At 41.8% G+C, this 26258-nt stretch overlaps 1 protein-coding gene across 1 annotated transcript; it reads left to right on the forward strand.

Annotated features, from left to right (window-relative positions):
* The first annotated feature begins 5199 nt into the window (after nt 1-5199).
* LOC138887703 (uncharacterized) lies at nt 5200-5931 on the forward strand. Its single transcript, XM_070169481.1, has 2 exons — nt 5200-5573; nt 5646-5931. The coding sequence occupies exons 1-2, from the start codon at nt 5200-5202 to the stop codon at nt 5929-5931; spliced, it is 660 nt and encodes a 219-aa protein (XP_070025582.1).
* The last annotated feature ends 20327 nt before the right edge of the window (nt 5932-26258 follow it).

The raw sequence follows: 26258 nt of genomic DNA on the forward strand, positions 1-26258 counted from the left end.
GGCATTGGCCCAAGTGCCCTCTACCGCAGATGGAACACCGCAGCGAAAAAGGCCATGTCTGCCCCGAACCACGCTGTCCCTGCAAACCTATCGCTTGGGAGCTTTCACCTGGTCCTGACTGAGTATAGCGGTCATAACTGTAACCCCGTAGATGAGGTGGCAAAGGCCTATGTGGTCGTTCGAAGTATTGGGGCCTGTAACTACCCTGAGACTACTCCTGAGACCTGGCAAATCTCATCTTCTTACATTGCTGTGACTCAGTCCTCTCCGTATCTGATGCCTAGCCCTTCTATATTCTAGGCAAATGCCTGAATCCGGGTGATATCCATGCTATCCTGGAATGCAGCGGTAGCACATGCCTCGGTCAACTCCAGGGCCAACTTTGCTATAAACTTGTGGATCCTGTCCTGCATAGTAATAACTATGGATGGTGCATATCTTACCAATGAGTCAAAATGGAGACTATACTCTCGAACACTCATATTGCCCTGCTTGAGGGCAAAAAGCTGATCGACTCGGGCCAGTCGGATCTTCGGCGGTAAGTATTGGTCAAGAAATGCATTTGAAAAATTCTCCCAAATAGCTTGATGTGCATCACATCCCTTGGACCTTTCCCATCCCTCATACCAAAGGATGGCTATATCTCGGAGTCGAAAAGCTGCTAGCTCAACTGCCTCTTTCCCTGTAGCATGCATAACCCGAAAGATCCTATGAAGCTGATCTATGAAATCCTGCGGGTCCTCCCTCTGATCTATCCTCGTGAACTCTGGAGGACTCAAAGTAATAAACTCTCAGACCCTTGAACTCCCAAACCCCTCAGAAGGTCCTGCACTAGCGGATGTCCTAGTCTGTTGTTGGGTAGCTACCAACTGTGCCAACAAATTCACCACACTTCTCAAGTCCTGATATGATGGAAGCAAAGGGGAAACTTGATGTGCAGTCTCCCTAGTAATCTCTTCAGGTGGTGGAGGAGCCTATAATGGCTTAGTAGGGGTCTCTCCTTGGGCCTAAGATTGGGCCCCATCTACTAGGGGTACCCTGCTAATCCCCTCACCTACTGCTGTTTCTCTCCTCTAGCTAGCCGTAGTCTTCCTAGTTACCGTCATCTGTACATGCAAATGCCAACACATAAGTTTAACTCAAATTTCTTATAACTCAGTGCTACAACACGATTTAGATTTAAAAGAAGGGTAATCAACTCCTAAATTCCATGTAGTCCCTTTCTTATATAATGTGGTGCACCACACATCTATAACAAGACCCTACTAGACACTGTTTGTAGACTACCTAGGACAGAACTACTCTGATACCACTTTTGTCATGCCCCGAGCATGGGGCGAGACTGGCACCCGGTGCCTTACCTATCCTTGCGTACCACTTGCGACTAAGAGACCTTGAACATTTAATGTCATACCTTGGCCATGGGCCACATTACAATATAATGTATGAAGAAAAATATAAAACTGAATAGAGACTAAAGCTGACTAAATATCAACATACAGTTGGGCTGGCAAGGCTGTCATAACTACTACAACTGACAATCCAACAAAACACACGCACAAGGCCTACAAGCCTAATATACTGCACTAACTGATAGGATATGTCTACAAGCCTCTATTGATGGATGTACTGTGATCGGAACCGGGCCGTAACCTACCCATAACCTATCTACATATATACATACGATCACAAAACTTCTAGACCTGACAACTCTGAAGGATGGGGAGCTTATCGATAACGCTGAACTCAGGCAATACCTATTGAGGAGGTATACCCGTCTGTTTGTCTGAACCTACACGCATGAAATGCAGTGCCCCAGAAAGGGACGTCAGTACGAAATAATGTACCAAATATGTAAGGCAATATACTAAAAGCTGAAACTAAACTGATAATAGAATAACGGAAAGCAGTTGAGGGTCAAAGATAATCTGAAAATATGCTCATCTGGTTATACTATCTCTGTTTTCTCATTATAGTAAGTAAAATAGTTGTCCGGCCTTATAAGGCTCGATATATATATATATATATATATATATATCTGCTCTGCCGTAGTAGGCTCGCTCATAGGCGCTCGGCCATACTAGGCTCTGTATCTCGGCCAACTGGGCTCGCTCATAGGCTCGGTATATAACTTACCATCTGATTAGAGGTTGCCAAATAGGGGCCTGCCCATCGATTATAGCTCGACGGAAATGAAAATACCGTGATACTATCTATATATAGACTCTCTGGTCTCTTGACTGGAAGAAGGAAATACTCAAATTAATATGAAGTCTCGACAAAGAAAATATTGTAACTTGCGAGACTAGCAAAATATATATAAATTTTGGGATATGAATTTTTCTTTATGACTCATTATCAAACTTGTGTAATGATGAGATCATGCCAAAAATGAAGGAAAGGCTTAGCCTTAACATACCTGGAGTAGGGGAAAATCTGTATGATATTCTTGGAAAAAGTTTCACCGTACTTCTTTAGAACCGCAAAATTTCTCTGTTGCTAAGACTCTAAAAATTCTAGCTAGAATTGTTGAAACTTGTAAAAAATCACATTGCTTAAGGTATACAATATGATTTGAAGTGTTTTTGAAAACGGGAAGTTGGTGACTTCCAAAAATGGCCAACATTCCCCCCTTTTTAATTGAATGTCTTTGATATGGAAAGTCTTGGAAATTTAGTGAATGTGTAACTATATGCCACCTATTAAGAAATGACACTTAGTCATTTCTTTAGGGTGTGGCTTACTAACACATAGGGATGGGGGAAAGCTAATCTATATCCACTTATTAGGTAATTAGATAATGTCCCATTACCCGATAATTAAATAATTACCCGCATAATTAAGAATTATCTTAAATTACTTAAAATGATACTTATTTTTGATACACTTTATACATCATACTAACATGGTCATATGGTACCTTGTATTGTACTAGTCCATAAATATCGAGTATTATCGCTCAGCCCGTAGTTTATCCCAAATCGACAACCTTCAATGAAACTCATTTTCCTTAATTCGTGTACCCATTTATCATTCATGGCACTTAATTATTGCTTGTTATAAATAGCATAAATATGCTAACCTTAAGATTTAGTCTGTCTGAAGAAGTCTTACATACCATTCGATTTCCTCTATGAACATTATGGGCACATCAAGTCAGACCGCCTTTACCATGATGAGTTCGCCATCACTTTTTTGGGTTGGACTCACCGCCGAGTTTTTGTTTTCATTGTTAGTTTTTTGGGGATGCTGGTATTTCCAATACAACGAGAAAGGATTCTCACTCGTCGAGCTATGGTTATTAAGGCTTTAATGGAGGGGATTGATGGGCAAATTTACACTATTGTCCCTATGATTCTGGCTGATATGTATCGGGATTTAGACCGTTGGAAAAAGGGGTATAGGCATTTCACTGGTTGCCATCTGTTGCTGCAAGTATGGTTGATAGAACACCTTCAAAGAGGAGAATACCGTCAAGAACTTCGGCGAGGACCATTGAATGGCCACATAGCCTATCACCATCCGAAGAGAATGACTTTTATCCCAAATAGGTTTGCACAACAAGAAAACACTATGATTTGGGCACACTTCATCAACAATTTGACTGATAACAAGATACATTGGATATTCGAGTGGTTCCTTAGCAGTGAATTCATCATCAGGTCGAGAGATACTCCTCATCTAGTGCTAATTGGATTGAGGGGGATCTATCCTTATGCTCCTATCAGGGTTATGAGGCATGCAGGGAGAAAGTAGGTTATACCACAAGTTTGCAAAATGGTTCAACATAAGGTAGACTTCTAGGGGAACTCTATTCCATTCAAATTCAAGGCACAACACATGTGGCATCAAAAGGTCATTGTGGAGAAAGATACCATCGAGCCAGACCGGTATCATACCGGCCATGTGCACTTCTATCCATCTTGGTTTGTAGATGATATAGCAGGGGATGTGAAGCCATGGATTAATCTAAAGAATGGGGTTGTAGACGATGCTACTAAAGCATAAGTCAAATACAGGATGCTCCGCAAAAGGGTTTTCAAGTCTGAAGCCAGGAATTTGGAACAACATAAAGTGGACATGGAATCAATCAACGAGCTGAGAGAAATCACTACTAAGTCAATAGAGAGGTTGGAATATTTAGAGCAGGGGTTGATGGAGCTTGAAAGGAAGATGAGAAACAGGGTTGCAGGTTGTCAAAACATGGATGACAATGAAGGGGGGATCTTAGCAAGGGCATATCTTTTGTTGGACATGCGCGACCTGGGAAATCTGATCGATGGGGCAAAGAAGACCAAGTATGGAGAAGGTCCCTCTAGGACTAAATAGATTAGGAATTACGTGTTACTTGCATTCTAGACTCGTTTTAGGCTTTGGCTGTAATAAGGCAAATGCCATTGTGACTCTTTATAATTATTGTCGTTTTAGTAGAGATTTGGTTTATTTATCATATTAATGAAATGACGTAGTTATTGGCATCAATTTTCTCCAAATCTATATGTTGCTTAGGCCTACCTCAGGCACAATGAGGTCCCCAAATTAGGATGCGAATTTATAATTCCGCAATATGTGTTTAAATACCGCAAATATCCTTTTAATACTCCTTACTGACTTGTTTACCTGTTGTTTTCTTCTTTTCTTTATTTGTTTATTCCCATCCCCTAAAGTTGGTTCGTGCATATTGGCGTCATCAACATATCACACCAGATCTAGAGGTCCTCCACCTCCTCCTCCTCCAAGTGATCCTAAAAGCAAGGGAAAAGCCAGAATAGATGATGCGAGTAGTATCAGGAAAGACAACACTACGCATGCAGAGAATGTCGAGACTTCAGATGGTCGGAGTACTCCGGCATATAATGACATGGTTTTACGGTTGGAACAAAAGATACTGGAGCTACAAGGGAAACTTGAGCAGATCCGTAAGTTGGCAAACCTTTCCCTTACCCTGAACGTCCTCGATGCCAACCAACAAAACACCCAAAATCCTGCACTTCCCCAGAACATGCGAAACCAACAAAATCCTCCCACACCTCAACAGTATGCCACACCTCCCCAAAAATCATAATCCTCCACCAATACCGACCTCTCCACAGCCACATCGCCATCCAACCCAGTATCCACAAACCACCACCTACAACACTCTTCAAAATGCACCACAACCTACCCTTGATCTCCAAAACTCAACCAACGACAACCACTATGCCCAAATTCCTAGAGTCCATCAAAGAAACTTTACCCCACACTCCACAACAAACCTTATACATACCTGAATCCGCCGAGAAAGACATGTTCATCAAGAATATGGCGAAAGAACTCAAGAAACTTACTAGTCGAGTCCAAGGTGTTGAGGGTGGTAAAGGCATCGAAGGTTTGAACAATGAGGATTTGTGTAACCAACTGGGCGTAGAACTACCACAGGGGTACGAATCTCCTATGTTCGAAATGTTCGACGGAACAGGTAATCCAAAGGTGCATTTGAGAATGTATTGTGTCAAGCTCGTAGGGGTTGGTAAAGACAAAAGAATCCGCATCAAGCTGTTCATGAGGATCCTTACTAGAGACGCCCTATCCTGGTACATTAGTCAAAACCCGAAGAAGTTGGTTAACTAGGTAAGCATGGCATCAAATTTTATGGATCGGTTCAGGTTCAATACAAAAAATGCGCTAGACGTCTTCTACATTCAGAATCTTAAGAAGACACCAACAAAAACTTTCCGCGATTATGCTACTCGATGGAGGTCGGAAGCTGCAAAAGTAAAGCCAGCACTGGAAGAAGAACAAATGAATAAGTTCTTTGTCAGAGCTCAAGATCCACAACACTCTGAGAGGTTGATGGTCATTGAAAACCATACATTCTCTGATATCATCAAACTGCGAGAAAGAATAGACGAAGGAATTAAACAAAGCCTTGCAGTTGGGAGGTATCTCTAAGAAGAAATAAGTTGGTGCAGCCATGGTAGCCCAAGGTCCGAAGTCTCCTCATACATACCAAACACCACCACATATCAGCCTTCACCTCCCAGATACCAAAAACCCACCGCCACTTACCATACCATAACACCCAACCTGTATATTACCACTCACCATCACCAGCCCGCCAAAACTACCAAGATTATACAAGCATAAGAGGTTGCACCAAATGTCCACAACAACTCCCTCCCGGATTATAGAGGCGAAGGGGTAAATATGATCGAAACTGATGAAGAATATGATCGATCGGGCTCATTCGTGAAGGGGGTGAACATAAAATATCTCCAGTCATTTTCACACCTATTGTAGAGCAGATTAAGTCATCAATTGAGGTTGAATTGACCGCGCCAACTTCGTTCGAGGTTGAAGTAAAAACGCCCTCAACTACGTCAACTCCGTTTGAGGTGGAAGTGACCACACCCTTCACCGTAACGGTAGTACCTACACTTTCCTTTAATTCAAATGCTATACCATGGGACTATGTTGCAGAGGTGCGAAGGAAAGGAAAAGGGAAAATAGAACAAACAGGTGTTGCACAAGGCATGACTAGGACTGGTAGGGTTTACACCCCCGACCATTTGGGAGGAACAAGTAAAGTAGCCGCTCCCAAGCAGCCTATCATTGAAACTGGCCCAGACGATCTTTGGACAAAGGTGCAAGCAAGAGAGTATTCTGTGGTTGATCATCTGAACAAAACCCCTGCTCAGATATCCATTATATCACTACTACAGAATTCTGAGGCGCATAAGAATGCATTGATGAAAGTGTTGAATGAAGCCTACCTATGTACCCAACAACATCACTGGCGGAGAAATGGCTAACATGGTGGTACAGGTGTTGGAAAGCCACAAGATCACTTTTCACGAAGACGAGCTGCCACCAGAATTATCACAGTGCAGTTTGAGGATAAAGTCATTACTAGAGTCCTAATAGATTGGGGTTCGAGTCTCAACATTTGTCTGTTGACTACTTTGAAGATGTTGGGTAAAGGATTGCATGAGATACGAGTGGGAACTATGAATGTGAAAGCATTTTTTGGGTCCCAAAGGGCCACAATCGGGGAAATCAATCTATCTTTGCAGATGGGCCTGACTTGGCTTGACGTTGAATTTCAAGTATTGGAAATATCTGCCACATACAGTCTTCTGTTGGGTAAACCGTGGATACATGATGCTGGGGCCATAGCCTCCACTCTACAACAGGCTGTAAAATTTTAATGGAATCATCAGGAAGTAATCATCCACGGGGATGGGAGTAACCCCATTTACACCAATCAAACTGTTTTGGTTGTCGAGAATAGAAGGAAGTTGGGTGGAGAAACATACCATCGCATCAAGCGCGTCAATGCAATTGAGAAAGACAAGTGGTGGAGTAATAAAATTGAAAGCATATTGTTATAGACAGGGTACGAACCTGGCAAGGGTCTTGGCAAGAATCTCCAAGGGATCACCAAACAGATACAGCTAAAGCGCCATGGCATAAATTTTGGGCTGGGGTATTAATACACCTGGCACGAGTATCAGAATTGGTCACCACCATGGTGTGGTCCTTATTACCCATTTGAGCAGGCAATACCATATCTGGTCCAAACATTTAAACAGACTGACGTGATATGGGGATCATAAGAAGATGAGGCTTTAGCTGGCCTAAGGAATCTATTTATGGATGAGGAAGACATGGACTGCAATGCAATAGTTGAGGAGGAGGAGGAGGAGGAAGACCTTACAATTCAGACCGTGGGAAAGGGAGCTAATCTCAAGAACTGGACTGCTGCACCACCCCGGTCTCGTCGAGTTCCTAGGTAGCTTGGCAATTAGCATGATTTATTTCAAATAAAGCAATTTTAAGCATTTAATACATTTTCAGTATTTTGTTTTAGATGCATTTTGTTTTGAATAATTGCTCGAATCATCGAGCCGTACTTGTTTTAATGTTTCAAGATTTATCTAATGCATTGCTATTTTAGTATTTATTATTATCCTTTACATTTTTTCTCCACAACATTATTATTACTTATCTTGATGAACTAACGACTGTGACATGTAATGAGACAACGCAACATAAGGATAGTTATTTAGAGGAAGAAGATATAATACTTGAGGAAATTGTCAAAGAAGTGGATAATTTTGAGAATAAGCCTAAGTCAAATTTTAACGAAACCAAGATAGTCAATTTGGGAGATTCTGAAATAGTCAAAGAAACACGCATAAGCATTCACCTGTTACCATCAGAGAAAGAAGAGTAAACCTATTTCCTAAAGGAGTATGAAGATATTTTCGCGTGGTCTTATGATAATATAACTGGTTTGAGCACATCTATAGTGGCTTATAAAATACCTACCAATCCGACGTGTCCTCCTGTAAAGCAAAAACTTAGAAAGTTCCAGCCGGATATGAGTCTGGAAATCAAAGAGGAAGTCACCAAGAAGATCAAAGCTAAGGTTCTCAGAGTGGTCGAATACCCTACTTGGTTGGCTAATGTCGTGCCAGTTCCGAAGAAGGATGGGAAGGTTAGAGTACATGTCGATTAACGGGAGTTAAACAAAGCAAGTCCCAAAGATGATGACGTTTATCACTCTGTGGGGGATGTATTGTTATAAAATGATGACGTTTGGCCAGAAGAATGTCGGAGCCACTTATATGAGAGCTATGACAATTATTTTCTATGACATGATTCACAAAGAAATAAAGGTGTACGTGGATGACATCATTATCAAATCCAAAAGAAGCACAGATCATATAGCAGACTTAAGGAATTTCTTTAATCGGCTTCCAAGGTATAATATGAAACTGAATCCTGCAAAATGTGCCTTTCGAGTCCTTGCTAGAAAATTGATGGGTTTCATCGTCAGTCGCCGAGGGATTGAACTATACCCTTCAAAGGTCAAAGCTATCCAGGATTTGCCACCACTAAATGAACTCAATGCAACATGTGCACCTTGGCCTTTTGCCACTTGGAGAATGGATGTCATTGGTCCGATCGAGCATGCCGCTTCAAACGGGCACAAGTTTAATTTAGTGGGCATATACTGCTTCACAAAATGGGTTGAGGCTGCATCTTACAAGGCCGTAACTAAGAAAGTCATCGCAGATTTTGTCAGGGATCGTATTGTTTGCCAATTCGGGGTACCAAAATCCATCATCACCGACAATGTCGCCAACCTCAACAGCGACTTAATGAAAGACATGTGTGAAACCTTAAAAATCAAGCATAAGAATTCCACAACATACTGACCTCAAATGAATGGAGCTGTGGAGGCTGCCAACAAGAACATCAAGAAAATTCTAAGGAAAATGGTAGACAACCACAAACAATGGCACGAGAAATTACCATTTACCTTATTGGGATATCGTACCACAGTCCGCACATCAATCGGAGCAACTCCCTACATGTTGATTAACAATACTAAAGCAGAACTCACAAAATGGATACAAAAGTCGTTATGAACAATTAGCTCTTTTTTACAGGAAATAAATGATGCGGTATGCCACGAGCAGCTTTATCAAAATAGATTGTCCACAGCTTTCAACAAAAGGGTCAGACCCAGATAGTTGACACTGGGGCAGCTGGTGCTGAAGCGGATCTTCCCGCATCAAGATGAAGAAAAGGGAAATTTTCACCTAATTGGCAAGGGCCCTACATGGTTCACACGGTACTAACAGGAGGAGCACTCATACTTGCAAAAATGGATGGAGAAGTTTGGCTAAAGCTTATCAATTCAGACGCAGTCAAAAGATACTATGTTTAAATTGTTTGCACTTCTTCATTTGATGTAACTAAACTGCGCTTGACCTAATTCCCGTTTAAGAGGGGATATGTAGGTAGCCCTGTGCATCTTAATAAATTCTTCATTTTCCCCATGGTCAGAAACTGGGGCAGAACTTTGAGGAGGACCCTTAAAATTTCGGAGCAAGTCCAACCAACTTCGTCTTATGCAGAACGGTCAAAGAATTGCATATTAAGCTGGGGAAGAATTTTGAGGAGGACCCTCAAAATTCTAATGTAAGGGAATTGCAATGTCTCTAAAACTGTCACAGTCTTTGATTCATCTAATTTACTCGATATCGTAAACTACTATGTTTTAAAATAACTATGCATGCATATTTTTCGAAAACTTTATTTCCATGGCAGGCAGATGTTACCCAGGGTAACTAGAACAACATCTCCAGAGCAAAGCAAAGCAAAGCAAGCGGGTGAAGGCATGAACCAACCTTCCCCGAAAAAGTCACAATTTTTTCTTTGGATGCAGGCACAATGAACATAATGGGAGTATTCGCAAGTATATACATATCAAAAGCACTATCTCCATAACGACAAGGCTACCAAATGCAAACATGTATCCAGATAAGAAAATACTCTGCTATCACTCATTATCTTTCCTTGCATGAGACTAAGCATTATCTCCTCTTCTTGTATGAAGCTAAGCGTTTCTTCCCTATTTGCATAAGGCTAAGAACTGCCTTCCCCTGCATGAGACTAAGCATTGTCTCCTCTTCTTGCATGAGACTAAGCATTGCCTCCCTATTTGCATAAGGCTAAGCACTGGCTTCCCCTGCATAAGACTAAGCATTGTATCCTCTTCTTGCACGAGGCTAAGCATTGCCTCCCTATTGCATAAGGCTAAGCATTGCCTTCCATTACATGAGACTAAGCCCTATCTCCTTATCTTGTATAAGGCTAAGCCATGCCTCCTCAACTGTATAAGGCTAAGCATTGCCTCCATATTGCATAAGGCTAAGCACTGCCTTCCATTGCATGAGACTAAGCCCTGTCTCCCCTTCTTACATGAGGGTAAGCCCTGCCTCCTCAAATGCATAAGGCTAAGCACTGCCATCCACTGCATGAGACTAAGCCTTATCTCCTCTTCTTGCATGAGGTTATGCCCTGCCTCCTCAACTGCATAAGGATAAGCGTTTCCTTTCATTGCCTGAGACTAAGCACTATCTCCCTTTCTTACATGAGGCTAAGCATTGCCTCCTTAACTACATAAGGGTAAGCTCTGCCTTTTATGGCCCAATACCAAATGCTATGCTACGTGCAATCTAGCACTATTTTGCCTTCCCAGGGCTAAGCTCTGTCCCAATCTTATGCAAGACTAAGCTCTATCTTGTTTTGTTTTTATGACCTAGCATCATGTCTTTGCATTTCATGGGTTGAAACATCTCTGTTTTTGTCCAAAGGCATCATAGTCCGAAAGCGTCATCCTCATAGCAAGAAGACACCATGCCATAGCCTGAGGATCTCTCGATATTGCACATTATTATTCAAAGGTGTCATGGCTCAGAGGCACCATTCTCATGTACCAAGAGCATCATTTCAGGGCCTGCAAATCCCTTATCTCACGATTCATGGCCTGGGATATCATGGTCTAAGGACATTATCCTCACCGTCCAAAGACAATCTTCACGGTCCAAATGGAATTTGCATCATGTTTAAATTCTCGCAATATAACCCATATATATTTGCATGCATCGTGTTATAAGTTTTGCAGGTAATCCAGGAAGTAATCGTCCTTCAAATGGGAGCAATCTTCGCTCTGGTTTCTATTCATAACATTCACACAGAGTCGCATAATAGATATACAGACCGCATTGTCGCCGCAGAATCAGACAGTGTGACGCTTAATTTGAGGTCAACTATGCGGCCAATTATGCGAGCACATAATCGATATGCGGGCCGCATAGTCATCGCATAATCCCCTTGGAATTTTAGTGAGAAGCAATTCTGCGGTGAATTATGTGACCGCAACAGGTATGCGGATTGCATTTCTGAGGTTGTGTTGTTATGCTACGCGGCTGCTAGAACCATGAGGCTTGAATTTCCTAATGAGCCCGTTGTTGAATGGAAGGGAGATAATGTACTGCCTAAAGGTCGCTTATTTCTTACCTTAAGGCTGCGAAGATGATCAAGAAGGGGTGTATCTATCATTTAGTTCGGGTTACGGACACCAATGCCGAGGCGCCTAGCCTTGAGTCCGTGCCAGTTGTGAATGAATTTCCATATGTCTTTCCAGATGAACTGCCTGGGATTCCAAAAGATAGGGAGATCGATTTTGGGATCAATGTGATGCCAGGCACATAACCTATATCAATTCCACCTTACAGAATGACACCGGCAGAATTGAAAGATCTAAAGGAACAACTGAAGGATTTGCTAGAAAAGGGTTTCATCCAACCGACTATGTTACCATGGGGCACGCCGGTCTTGTTTGTAAGGAAGAAAGATGGGTCGCTACGGATGAGTATTGACTACCGGCAACTCAACAAGGTCATAATCAAAAATAAATATCCTCTACCAAGAATAGATGACTTGTTTGATCAATTGCAAGGTGCTACGTGTTTCTCAAAAATTGACTTGCGGTCCGAGTATCATCAATTGAAGATAAGGGAGCAGGATATTCCAAACACAGCTTTCAGGACTCGGTATGAATACTTTGAATTTTTGGTGATGTCTTTTGGGCTAACAAATGCCCCGACAGCTTTCATGGATTTTATGAATCGAGTCTTCAAGCCTTTTCTACACTCCTTTGTGATAGTGTTCATTGACAATATTCTTGTTTATTCCCGAAGTCGGGAGGACCATGCTGACCATCTCAGGGCAGTTCTGCAGACTCTCCAGCAAATCAATTGTATGCAAAATTTTCAAAATGTGAATTTTTGCTTGAATCTGCCGCGTTCTTAGGTCATGTCGTCTCCAGGGAAGGAATTATGGTTGATCCTCAAAAGATTATGGCAGTGAAGAATTGGCCTAGACCTACCACTCCAACGGAGATTCGCAATTTCTTAGGTTTGGCTGGGTACTATAGGTGACTTGTGGAGGGGTTTTCTACTCTTGCCTCTCCATTGACTAAATTGACGCAAAAAGTAGTTAAATTCAGTGGTTCGATGCTTGTGAAAGGAGTTTCCAAGAATTAAAATTAAGATTGACTACAACACCGGTATTAGCCCTGCCAGAGGGCATAGAGGGATTTGTGGTGTATTGCGATGCCTCAAGGATCGGGCTTGGGTGTGTGTTAATGCAACACGAAAAGGTTATAGCTTACGCTTCTAGGCTCAAGTATCATGAAAAGAACTATCAAACCCATGACTTAGAGCTTACGGCAGTGGTGTTTGCACTAAAGATTTGGTGACATTATTTGTATGGGGTCCATGTGGATGTATTTACGGACCACAAAAGCCTTCAATATATTTTCAAGCAGAAGGAGTTGAATTTGAGACAAAGAAGATGGCTAGAGTTACTCAAGGACTATGACATTGATATTCTCTATCACCCGGGGAAGGCTAATGTTGTGGTAGATGCTCTTAGTCAAAAATCTTTTGGAAGTTTGGCTCATTTGGAGGAATATCGGAGGCCTTTGGCTCGGGAGGTTCACCAGTTGGCTAGCTTGGGAGTTCGCCTCGCAGACTCTAATGAAGGAGGAGTGATTGTGCAGAATAGGGCTGAATCATTGCTTGTAGCGGAGGTGAAGGAGAAGCAATTCAACGATCCATTGTTAGCACAACTGAACGAGACCACAGCTTTTTCCTTTGGCATGGATGATGGTACCCTACGGTACCAAGGCCGCCTATGTGTTCGAGATATTGACGATCTTTGAGAAAAGATCATGGTAGAAGCTCACACTTCTAGGTATTTCGTGCACCCAGGGTCTATGAAAATGTATCATGATCTCAAGGAAATTTACTAGTGAAATAACATGAAGAGGGATTAGCAGACTTTGTGGCTAGATGTCTGAACTGTCATCAAGTGAAGGCCGAACATCAAAGACCCAGTGGATTGGCTCAAAGCATAGAAATTCCAATGTGGAAATGGGAGATGATCAACATGGATTTTTGGTAGGGTTGCCGCGCACTCCACGCAAGTTCGACTCAATTTGGGTGGTCGTGGATCGACTCACAAAATGCACTTCTTGCCAGTTAAATCTACCGACATAGCGGAACACTATGATCAGTTATATATCAAAGAAATAGTCAGGTTGCATGGCACTCCAGTCTCAATCATTTCTGATTGAGGGGATCAGTTCACAACCAACTTTTGGAAGAAATTTCAGCAAGGTTTGGGTACGTAGGTAAATCTTAGCACAGCTCTTCACCCGCAAACCGACGGGCAAGTATAGCGGACTATTCAGACGCTTGAGGATATGTTGCGTGCTTGTACTCTTGATTTCAAAGGGAGCTGGGATGATCATTTGCCACTCATATACTTTTCTTATAACAACAACATCCATGCTAGTATCCAGATGGCACCGTTTGAAGCATTGTATGGTAGGAGATGTAGATCTCCCATTGGGTGGTTCGAAATTGGAGAAGCTGAATTGATAGGGTTGGACCTTGTGCATCAGGCTATGGAGAAAGTCAAGATTATCAAGGAAAGGTTGGAAACTGCTCAGAGTCACCAAAAGTCTTATTCGGACGTTCGACGCAGAGATTCGGAGTTCAAAGAAGATGATTGGGTATTTTTGAAGGTTTCCTCCATGAAGGGTATCATGCAGTTTGGAAAGAAAGGAAAATTGAGTCTGAGGTATGTCGGACCGTACAGAATCATTCAGAGGATTGTTCGGGTGGTGTACAAGCTCGAGCTACCACCCAAGATGTCTTTGGTACACCCAGTCTTCCATATGTCTATGTTGAAGAAGGTGGTGGGAGATCCGTCCACTATTGTGCCAGTTGAAACTATTGAGGTTAATGAAGAACTGTCTTATGAAGAAGTTCCAGTTTCCATTCTTGACAGGCAAGTCCGGAAATTGAGAAATAAGGAAATTGCCTCCGTAAAAGTGTTATGGCAGAACCAGCAGGTTGAGGAAGCTACGTGGGAAGCAGAGGAAGAAATGAGAAAGAAGTACCCACATTTGTTTGTATAGCCATGTAATAGCTTTTTATGCATTTGGTTCCTATGAACTCTTATCTTTTGATTTGATCTATGTAAAACTATTCTATTTTGGTTATATGCGGCCATGGTTGGTGTTGTACAAGTTACATTATGTCTATGGGACATGTATATGCTATTAGGATATGTTTCTGGGGCCCTCTGACAGGTGGATAGGCCTAGATACAAAGGAAACTCTGGCGAAATTTTTAGAAATTTTGGGAGTTAGCCAAATTTGGGGTTTTTGATATGTTTCATGTTGTGAAAAGTTGAGGTTGCATAAAGACTATTGATGAGTGAACCTTGATCCTCATTCAAGGACGAATGATCTTAAGTGGGGGAGAATGTAAGGCCCTATGAAATTTCTATTCAAAAACCCCGAATCTCGTGGTGCCAAGTTAGGATCATGTGTTAGAAATTCATAAAATTCTTCGTGACTCGCAAGATCGTCGTGGTTCGGACCTTTTGGATTGATCTGTGCATTAAAAAGTTAAGAAATTATGTTTTCCAGAAAAGTGCATTTCTGTAGTCCATTATGTGGTCGCATATATCATATACGGACCGCATAGTCGCCGCATAATCAGACAGTGTGACGGTTAATTTAAGGTCAACTATGCATCCAATTATGCGATCGCATAATCGATATGCAGGCCGCATAGTCATCGCATAATCCCCTTGGAATTTTTGTGAGAAGTAATTCTGCGGTGCATTATGCGACTAGATAATAGGTATGCGGTCTGCATTTCTATTCCACACCTAGATAGTTTGTTCAAGTTTTTGGGACCATTTTTGCGGGCCGCATGTCCATTATGCGATCGCACATTTTGTCGGGGCTCCTATTTTCTAACTTTTAAAACCCGATCCCATCCCATTAAAAATACCTCATTAAACCCCTTTTATTCTATTTTGCTGCAAATAGAGTGAGAGAGGGAGTTCTAGAGAGAGAGAGTTATCTTCATCAAGTCCCTACTCAATCCTTGCCTAAACCCTTGAAGATTATCAAGTAAAGCTGCTAGAATTTTACCCCAAGAGGTAAGAACTTGAGCCCTAACCCTTGGTTTCAAAATTCGCACTAGAATTAGTAATTAGCTCGGGGGTTCATGGGTATAAGAATGGATTTTCTTGCATGCATAAAAGATAATAGGGTATGGGGAGGTTGTGAACTAAAAAGATAGCAATTGAGGTGTAAAATGATAGAAATATCTCACAAAAGGGTCCTATAATCGCAATAATGTGCTCAAATGAGCCAGAATCTTAATCATGTCTCTAATTCTTGCTTCAATTTGTAATTTTCATAAAATAGATTTAAGTTGCTAAGAGTCCCGAAATTTTGTAAGAAATTAAGGAAAGCTTTATTGAGGTATGTATTGCTAAAAAACCCTCCTAGTAGAAATTGAGCTCCGTTGGTATGTGTATGTGCAAATGTGGTAAGACTGAAAACTTGATTGATGTATTGATTGTTATTTTACATGAATTGGTTTTGGAATTGTATATATAAACATGAAAGGTGTGCCTCAATGTGTGCAAAGTACTATCCTAGATATTTGAAGATGTGCAAAGAATATGAACCATGTGATGAAATTGCCTAGACTTCATCTCAAGATTTAAAATTGAGATTGTCATGCTAATCATGTAAAAAACCTACGCTTATAACTTGGATTGATTTTGTATGTGCCTATGATCATAAATCGCAAGGTTGACATTGGAGGTGGAAATGATGTGATAATTATGGCCCTAAGTGCCATGTCACGACCCCAACCCTGGACGTGATGGCACCCAACACAATGCTAGGAAAGCCCGACCAACTAACATCTCACAATATCTTTCTTTATAATTCAATACCAATTTTCGATATTTAATACCAATTTAATATAATTAGAAGTATGAATTCAACAGATGAAATGTGCGGAAACCATAATCACGAAAAATCTCTGTAAAACAGCCCACTGATCTGGTGTCACAAGTCTGAGCCTCTAATACAAGGTTTCAACAATCTAATACACAAATATGCCTAAAATCCGGAATAATAAGTGGAGATAGAAGGAGAAATCGGGTCCGCGAACGCCATGCAGCTACCTCGATAACTCCGATGAAAACAGAACGGCATGAAAGCACGCTCTATGCCTCAGGAATACTTGTACCTGCACACATGGTGCAGGGAGTAATGTGAGTACTCCGACCCAGTGAGTAATAACAATAAATAATGGCTGACAGTATGAAATCACGTAAAGGCACTAAGCAGTTCTATATCAAAATAGTAAAATCATTTAAACATCAGTGAATAAGGAAATCATGTGAAATTCTTTTAAACCAGGTAAAACAGATATAATTCGTATAAATCAGCTCTTCAAGCATTTTAGTTCATTTATTCGTTCTTATCCTCAGTTCTCAATTCATATACTTCTCACGACAACCGAGTCAATAAATATATATACCGCTGCGGCATGCAGCCCGATCCGTCTATCGCTATGGTGTACAGCCCGATCCATAATAATAATAATAGTCGACTGCGCTCACTGGGGGTGTGCAGACTCTGGAGGGGCTCCTTCAGCCCAAGCGCTATATAATTGCTGCGACGTGCATCCCGATCCATATAAGTAATTGTTGCGACTTGCAGCCCTATCCATAATATGTATAATATATATATCTGTTGTGGCGCGCTGCCCGATCCATATCATATAAAATATCCTCACTATTGGGTCCTCGACCCCTCTTAGTCATTTAAAATCACAGCCTCTCGGGCATAATGTACGGTCGGGATCTCAGCCCTCATATCTCTTTCTATTTATGATTAACATTTCAAAAATCTGGTTCATATCATCCTTAAGCAATTGGAAACATGTCTGAGGATATAAATTCTTTAACAAAGTAAGTGAGGAAAACCAGTCAAAAATCCCCTAAGGTATCTACAGGTCGGCACAAGGCCCCAAGCATGGCAACAAGCCCAATTCACAACAATAAAGTATATGTCTCAATAAAAAAGGTAGTAAATTATCATTCGGGATGGACCAAGTCCCAATCCCCATAGCATTGAACCTCACGCTCGTCACACTGCGTGTATGTCAACTTAATATAGCACTACGTTGTGCAAATCCGGGGTTTCAAACCCTCAGGACATCATTTAAAATCATTACTCACCTCAAACTGGCTAATTCTCTAGCTCGCGACGCCTTTGCCCCTCGAATTGGCCTCCACGCACGTCAAATCTATCCAAAACCAGAACGAATACGCAATATGCTAAGGGAACAAAGCCCAAGCGAAAACATTCGAAAAATATCAAAAATCTCGAAATTACCAAAACCCGAGCCCCGAGCCCACGTCTCGGAATTGGGTAAGATTTACATTTTCAGAATCCTCATACCCTCAGAAGTCCAACCACACCAAAATTATCCAATTCCGATACCATTTGGTCCTTCAAATCATCATTTTACATTTTTGGAAGGTTCCACAATTTTCTTCCCAAATTCCATCTCAAATCACGAATTAAATGATGAATTCAGTGATAGATTCATGTATTCTAGCCAAATCTTAGTTAAAATTACTTACCCCGATGAATTTCTTGAAAAACCTTCAAAAAATCGCCAAAATCCGAGCTCTCTAGGTCAAAATATTAAATAAAACTCAAAACCTCGTATTTATATAGAGTACCCTTCAGGTTTCAGCTCACGCGGGCCGCACCAAAATGCACGCGGTCCGCGCAAGCCAGTGCGGTCCGCACAAAGTGGTGTGCGGCCATACACGCCTCCCTCTGCAGTGATAGTCTTTAGTATTTTGGCCATAACTGTTGCTACAGATGTCCAAATTGCGATATCTTTACCTTTCTGGAAACTAGACACGAAGGGCTACAATTTTCGTTTTTGAATCACCTCAAATTCCTTGTAGATCAAACGATATGAGCTTCCGAAGTAGGACCAGCTGTTCGTTCCCCACGCGGCCACACACCACTTTGTGCGGTCCGCATAACACATACCGCGGCCGCATCCGACTTTGTGCGGTCCACACGGAACTCACTGCGGGCGCACTCATTTTTGTGCGGACCTCATGGTTGAGTTCTGGGGCCTGCAACCCCTGTATGCCTGCTACAGCTATGATTTTTGCACTAAAACATCCAGGAACCTATCTGGAACTCCCGGAACTTCAAACCAATTGTACCAACACATCTCATGACATGTTCAAACTTGCTCAAAACTTCGGAATGCTCACAACAACATCAAATCACCAATTTAACATAGGATTCAGACCTAAGAACTCCAAGAACTTTTAAATTATGCTTTCGATCAAAAGGTCTATCAAATCTCGTCCAAATGACCTGAAATTTTGCACACACATCCCAAATGACACAATAAAGCTACTGCAACTCTCAGAATTCCATTCCGACCCCTATATCAAAATCTCGCCTATCAACCAGAATTTGCCAAAATATCAATTTCGACAATTCAAGCCTAAATCTTCTCTACAACTCCAAAATCCATTCTGATTGCGCTCCTAAGTCAAAAATCACCTCCCGAAGCTAACCGAAACCTCGGAACCCACTTCCGAGCCTTCTAACACATAAGTCAACATCCGGTTGACTTTTCCAACTTAAGCCTTCTTAAAGGAGACTAAGTGTCTCATTTCTTACCATATCCTCTCCGAACTCGAACTAATAAACTCGATCACATAAAACACGGACAACGAAGCGTAAAGAAGCTGAAATGGGGGAAATTGAGCGGTAACTCATGAGACAACTAGCCGGGTTGTCACATCCTCCCCGACTTAATTAAACGTTTGTCCTCGAACGAGTCAAGAAACATACCTGAAGCCTCAAACAGATGAGGATATCTGCTCCGTATCTCCCGCTCGGTCTCCCAGGTAGCCTGCTCCACGGGCCGACCTCTCCACTGCACCTTCAGTGAAGCTATATCCTTTGACCTCAACTTCCGAACTTGGCGACCCAAAATAGCTACTGGCTCCACATCAAAGGTCAAATCGTCATCCAACTAAACCGTGCTGAAGTCTAAAACATGAGACGGATCCCCAATATACTTCCGGAGCATAGAAGTATGAAATACCGGATGCACACTCGACAGGCTGGGTGGCAAAGCAAGCTCATAAGCCACCTCCCCAATCCTCCGAAGCACCTCAAAAGGTCCAATGAACCGAGGACACAACTTTCCTTTCTTCCCAAATCTCATAACACCCTTCATGGGCGAAACCTTCAACAAGACTTTCTCACCGACCATGTAGGACACATCTCGAACCTTCCGGTTTGCATAACTCTTCTGACGTGACTGCGCTGTATGAAGCCTCTCCTGAATCACCTTCACCTTCTGTAAGGCATCCTGAACCAAATCTGTCCCCAATAGTCTAGCCTCGCCGGGCTCGAACCAACCAACCGGAGATCTACATCGCCTCCCGTACAAAGCCTCATATGGAGCCATCTAAATACTCGACTGGTAGCTGTTGTTGTAAGAAAACTCTGCAAGTGGTAGAAACTTATCCCATGAACCTCCAAAGTCAATAACACAAGCACACAACATGTCCTCCAATATTTGAATAGTACGCTCGGACTGTCCGTCCGTCTGAGGATGAAACGTTGTGCTCAACTCTACCTGAGTACCCAACTCTCTCTGCACGGCTCTCCAAAACTGCGAAGTAAACTGAGTACCTCTATCTCAGATGATGGAAACAGGAACGCATGCAACCAAATAATATCCCGGATATAAATCCCTGCCAACCGCTCTGAAGAATAGGTAGTACACACAGGAATGAAGTGCGCAGACTTGGTCAGCCGATCCACAATAACCCAAATAGTATCGAACTTCTTCAAAGTCCGAGGAAGTCCAACCACAAAGTCCATCGTGATTCTCTCCCATTTCCACTCGGGAATAACCATCTGCTGAAATAAGCCACCCGGTCTCTGATGCTCATATTTCACCTGCTGATAGTAGAGACACCGAGCTACAAATCCCACATTTATACTGTTAATAAGCCCGAACAAGCTGTAACAACCCATACCTGCAACCTCGGGTGCAATTACATAACATAACACATGACTCAAATGCTTGCAGCAATAACTCCTAATCATAGCAATTGCACGCAAGAACCGAATACTGATAGAAAACCTCTTATCAACTAAGGTCTCATCCTAACATCTTCATATACTGCAAAGGGTAAATAAAACACATTGTAAGCCATACCCGTTTCTTATATCAACCATTCATGAAGCCATTTCTCCTTTGGCAAATGCTACATCAAATTTCTGAGTCGAAGCTCGATATTTCCCTTCCAACATACCGAAATCGAATCCGTTTGTATTCATTAGTGATCCCTCTGATCTCTTCTAATCCAACACACTACTCTGGTAACATGACACATCAATACATGCCTAAGCCACAACTCGCACAGTACGTATGCCAATAAGCAATAGTCCGAGTATACTAAATTCATGAAAACGACTCAAATCAAAGAGCTGTACCACAAGCTCACTAGTACCACCATAACACAAGGTTGAGAATCCGTCTCACATCATAGAAACAGATCACCCAAATCTAATCGCGAGGTATTCAGACACTAGTTCACCTGAGACACCCCAAGTCACCATGCTCAAAACCATCAACCAAGCGCAATTTGATGTCTAGTACCACAAGCGAATCATCATGCCCACGGGAAAGTACATAATACAATGCCATACCAGTAAACCTCGCTATTTCACCATCCGGTTACCCTAGAAAGGGAAAATACCTCAAAGAAGAGAGGCGCTTTGCAAGTTCCATAAGTACCACCCCAACGATATTCTATGGGCTCGTCAATCACAGTGGAACCCATATATATGAATAGAATAATAATAACCGGCTCTTCTATAGCTCACATTGACATCAACTTCACGAGCAACTTAGTTTCCAATAACATAATCCACCTGGCACGGTTACAGACCTCCAGTCCAAGCATATCATATAGAAGCAATCCAACAAGTACACATGTATATGCTAACTGAAACAAGATTCTCATTCTCCTTGACTGGAATAAATAACACTCTATATCGTAGGTATGAGCAAACTGCGCTGTCATAGCTCAAATCAGCAAGTTAACACAGAATTAGTAATTACCCAGTTTGTTCTGGAATTTAGCATCTTGGAAATCTCAAGTATAGTCCAGATAGTTCTTAACAGAGTTACGAATACGAGAAACATTATACCTTTAAGCCCAATATCCCACTCTAGGCATATCATAGCCTACGTATCTTCCGAGCATGAATATTAGCTCGGTGCTTGCACACAGGTTCAAACCTCACATATATTCGTGCTCACAGCGTATAGTTATCACCATCAATTAGCTCGACTAGTGCATCCAATGAGTTAGCTAAAATACTCCCCTCAACATGCTACAATCCCAAAATAGTATCTTTTTGAGAATTCCCCGTTTCCAAATTCATAGATCACATAAATCACCGTAACTGATCATGACTTCAGCACCTAAATGACTGACACATCCATCAAGTACGACCATCCCAAGATAATTATTTTCAAAAAAATTTCTACAATACATAACAAGATCGAAATATTGGTAGTCGATCAACCAAGTGAGCATTGAAACGCCAATAGACATCTGTTAATCAGAATATAATGTGCACCCTTCTCAGGCCTTACCGAGCAGTTATAACATTCAATCTAAATATTTGAAACTGACTATTCTACCCAGAATTCATGACCTTCCCTTTAAGAATGAACTGCCACCTTGCACATCAAAATATTAAGCATGTACCATACACCACGTCTATCATGCCATCTTGTTGCAAACTCAAAATCTCATTAGAATTTCTGGGCTATAGGAGAATTACATTCCGGCAGATAGAAATCTTATATTTTCTCCCATATAGGAGGAGTTCGTAATGTACAATATGATCCACACACCGGTAGGAGATATTTGGCTCGGACCATGGTAAAAACCATCAAGAAAACTTTCAAATCTGTTTGCACATAACCAAGCTATCAATACAAGACAAAGGATACTTGTTCTTCACTCTTACTTTATTCAATTGCATGTAATCAATGCACATTCTCATTGTGCCATCCTTTTTTTACACAAATAAGGCTGGTGCACCCCAAGGTGACACACTAGGCCAAATGAACCTCTTATCTAGGAGTTCCTGAAGTTGTTCTTTCAATTCCTTCAACTTTGCTGGCGCCATATGATACGGCAGAATAGAAATAGGCCGAGAGCCCGGCACCAGGTCAACGCCAAAATCAATATCCCTATCCGACAGCATGCCCGGTAGGTCTGCAGGAAATGCATCAGGAAAAATCCCTCACAACTGTGACAGAATCAATACTAGGAGTCTCAGCTCCAACATCTCGCACAAAAACTAGATATGATAGACAACCCTTCCCAACCATACGCTGGGCTTTCAAGAAAGAAATTACTCTGCTAGGAACATAATTAGTCATACCACGCCACTCGATCCTTGGAACACCCAGAATAGCCAAAGTGACTGTCTTAGCATGATAGTCTAGAATAGCATGACATGGAGATAGCCAATCCATGCCCAGAATAACATCAAAGTCCACCATGCTCAATATCAATAAATCAACTCGGGTCTATAGACCCCCAATAATCACAACACATGACCGGTACACACGATCCACAACAACAGTATCTCCCACCGGGGTAGATACATGAATAGGCAAAGAAAGAAACTCTCGGGGCCTACCCAAATAATGAGCAAAATATGAAGACACATAAGAATAGGTGGAACCGAGATCGAATAATACCGAGGCATCTCTGTGGCAGACTGCAACAATATAGCTCTTAACCGTGCAATCAACTTAATTAATAGCAAACTCCCCAACTTGGATCAAAGCCATGTAACAAAACGCACTCAATAAATCATAACGAACATATTGTTGCCATAATACCATAGTGAGATTGAACTCACTCCTTCATAAGCTTGTGGAAACACAAATCATCTGGAATTTTAACTCTTCTACAATTCTTGCATTCACTCACACAACAGTTAAGCCCACTCTCTAGGCAGCACAATTTAGATTTCAACGCATATTCTTCACTTGTAAATGAGATCTTCTAATAGACAACATAAGGATCACACCACCTTAGAACACTTCGCAGGAGATAACCCAACTGTTTTGCCTCCAATTAACATTTTGTATACCTTCCACTATCATACACATTACACAGTCACTTAATCTTCCTGAGTCTAAACTCATACCGTAACATGAAATTTACTTCACTCCAAATAGGAGACATGAAAAGATTATTCACGCGCCCATAACTCGGGGCTACACATCCTATCACAATGGAAATCATACACTCAATACACGCAAAACCCGAGCCCCGGGCCCACATCTCGGAATCGGATAAGATTTACATTTTTAGAATCCTCATACCCTCACGAGTCCAACCATACCAAAATTATCCAATTCTGATACCATTTGGTCCTTCAAATCATCATTTTACATTTTTGGAAGGTTCCACAATTTTCTTCCCAAATTCCATCTCAAATCACGAATTAATTGATGAATTCAGTGATAGATTCATGTATTCTAGCAAAATCTGAGTTAAAATCACTTACCCCGATGAATTTCTTGAAAAACCTTCGAAAAATCGCCAAAATCCGAGCTCTCTAGGTCAAAATATTAAATAAAACCCAAAACCTCGTATTTATATAGAGTACCCTTCAGGTTTCAGCTCACGCGGGCCACACCAAAATGCACGCGGTCCGCGCAAGCCAGTGCGGTCCGCACAAAGTCGTGTGCGGCCGCACAAGCCTCCCTCTGCAGTGATAGGCTTTAGTATTTTGGCCTTAACTTTTGCTACAGAAGTCCAAATTACGATATCGTTACCTTTTTGGAAACTAGACACGGAGGGCTACAACTTTCGTGTTTAAATCACCTCAAAATTCCTTGTGGATCAAAAGATATAAGCTTCCAAAGTACGACCAGCTGTTTGTTCCCCACGCGGCCGCATACCCCTTTATGCGGTCCGCATGACACCTACCGCGGCCGCATCCGACTTTGTGCGGTCCGCACGGAACTCATTTTTGTGCGGACCGCATGGTTGAGTTCTGGGGCCTGCAACCCCTGTAGGCCTGCTACAGCTATGATTTTTGCACTAAAACATCCCGGAACCAATCTGGAACTCCCGGAACTTCAAACCAATTGTACCAACACATCTCATGACATCGTTCAAACTTGCTCAAAACTTCGGAACGCTCACAAACACATCAAATCACCAATTAACATAGGATTCAGGCCTAAGAACTCCAAGAACTTTTAAATTATGCTTTCGATCAAAAGGTCTATCAAATCTCGTCCGAATGACCTGAAATTTTGCACACACATCTCAAATGACACAATGAAGCTACTTCAACTCTCGGAATTCCATTCCGACCCCTATATCAAAATCTCGCCTATCAACCGAAATTTGCCAAAATATCAATTTCCCCAATTCAAGCCTAAATCTTTTCTACAACTCTAAAACCCATTCCGATCGCGCTCCTAAGTCACAAATCACCTCCCGAAGCTAACCGAACCCTCAGAACCCACTTTCGAGCCTTCTAACACATAATTCAACATCCGGTTGACTTTTCCAACTTAAGCCTTCTTAAAGGAGACTAAGTGTCTCATTTCTTACCATATCCTCTCTGAACTCGAACTAATAAACTCGATCACATAAAACACAGACAACGAAGCATAAAGAAGCTGAAATGGGGGAATGGAACGGTAACTCATGAGACAACTGGACGGGTCATCACATGCCAATTAATTGGTATGATATATGTGAAATAAAGATTCAAGTGAGATGATTAATGAGAAAGGAACAACGCCTAGGTAAGGCGGTCTATCCGATCGGGCCGTGATCGAACACCATGCCGCACACATGGTGGTAATGTGCTAATATTGAATTCCGGAAAAGGAAAAAGAGACGGTGATCGAGGTATATGTCTCAAATGAGGCAACCTAGCTGATCGGGTCGTGATCAGACTCCGTTCAAGATAGCGGTGGTATTGAGAACAATGATGAACATATGAAATGCCCCAAACTAAAATTATGGAAATCACATGAAAGTTGTATGAATCATTATTTGATGTTTGGTGTTCGGTTAAAGCTTTGATTGTCTTTTGTGATTTTCTTGAATTCTTGTATTATAGTTCTTTCTAATAAGATGGTGTTTAGTTATACATACTAGTACTATTCCATGGTACTAACATCCCTTTTGCCGGGGGCGCTACATTTTTAAATGAATGTAGGTAGCTCCATAGCGGACAGTGCCGACTACGCGTAGCAGAGTATCCCCCTCTCATAGTCTAGGTGAGCCCCTTTCTCCTTCAAGGGGTTATATTGCACATCTTTTGTTATGGATTTCTACTTTTGAGGTATAGCCGGAGCCTTGTTGTCGACATTGTCATAATTATCTTTTGTATCCTTAGA

The sequence above is a fragment of the Nicotiana sylvestris genome, chromosome 3, assembly GCF_000393655.2.
Source record: "Nicotiana sylvestris chromosome 3, ASM39365v2, whole genome shotgun sequence".
Taxonomy (NCBI): Eukaryota; Viridiplantae; Streptophyta; class Magnoliopsida; order Solanales; family Solanaceae; genus Nicotiana; species Nicotiana sylvestris.

Coding starts and splice junctions, on each gene's coding strand:
- LOC138887703 (XM_070169481.1), top strand. CDS start 5,200: ATGCCCAAATTCCTAGAGTCCATCAAAGAAACTTTACCCCACACTCCA. Junction 5,574..5,645: donor ACTAGAGACGCCCTATCCTG/GTACATTAGTCA, acceptor GGATCGGTTCAG/GTTCAATACAAAAAATGCGC.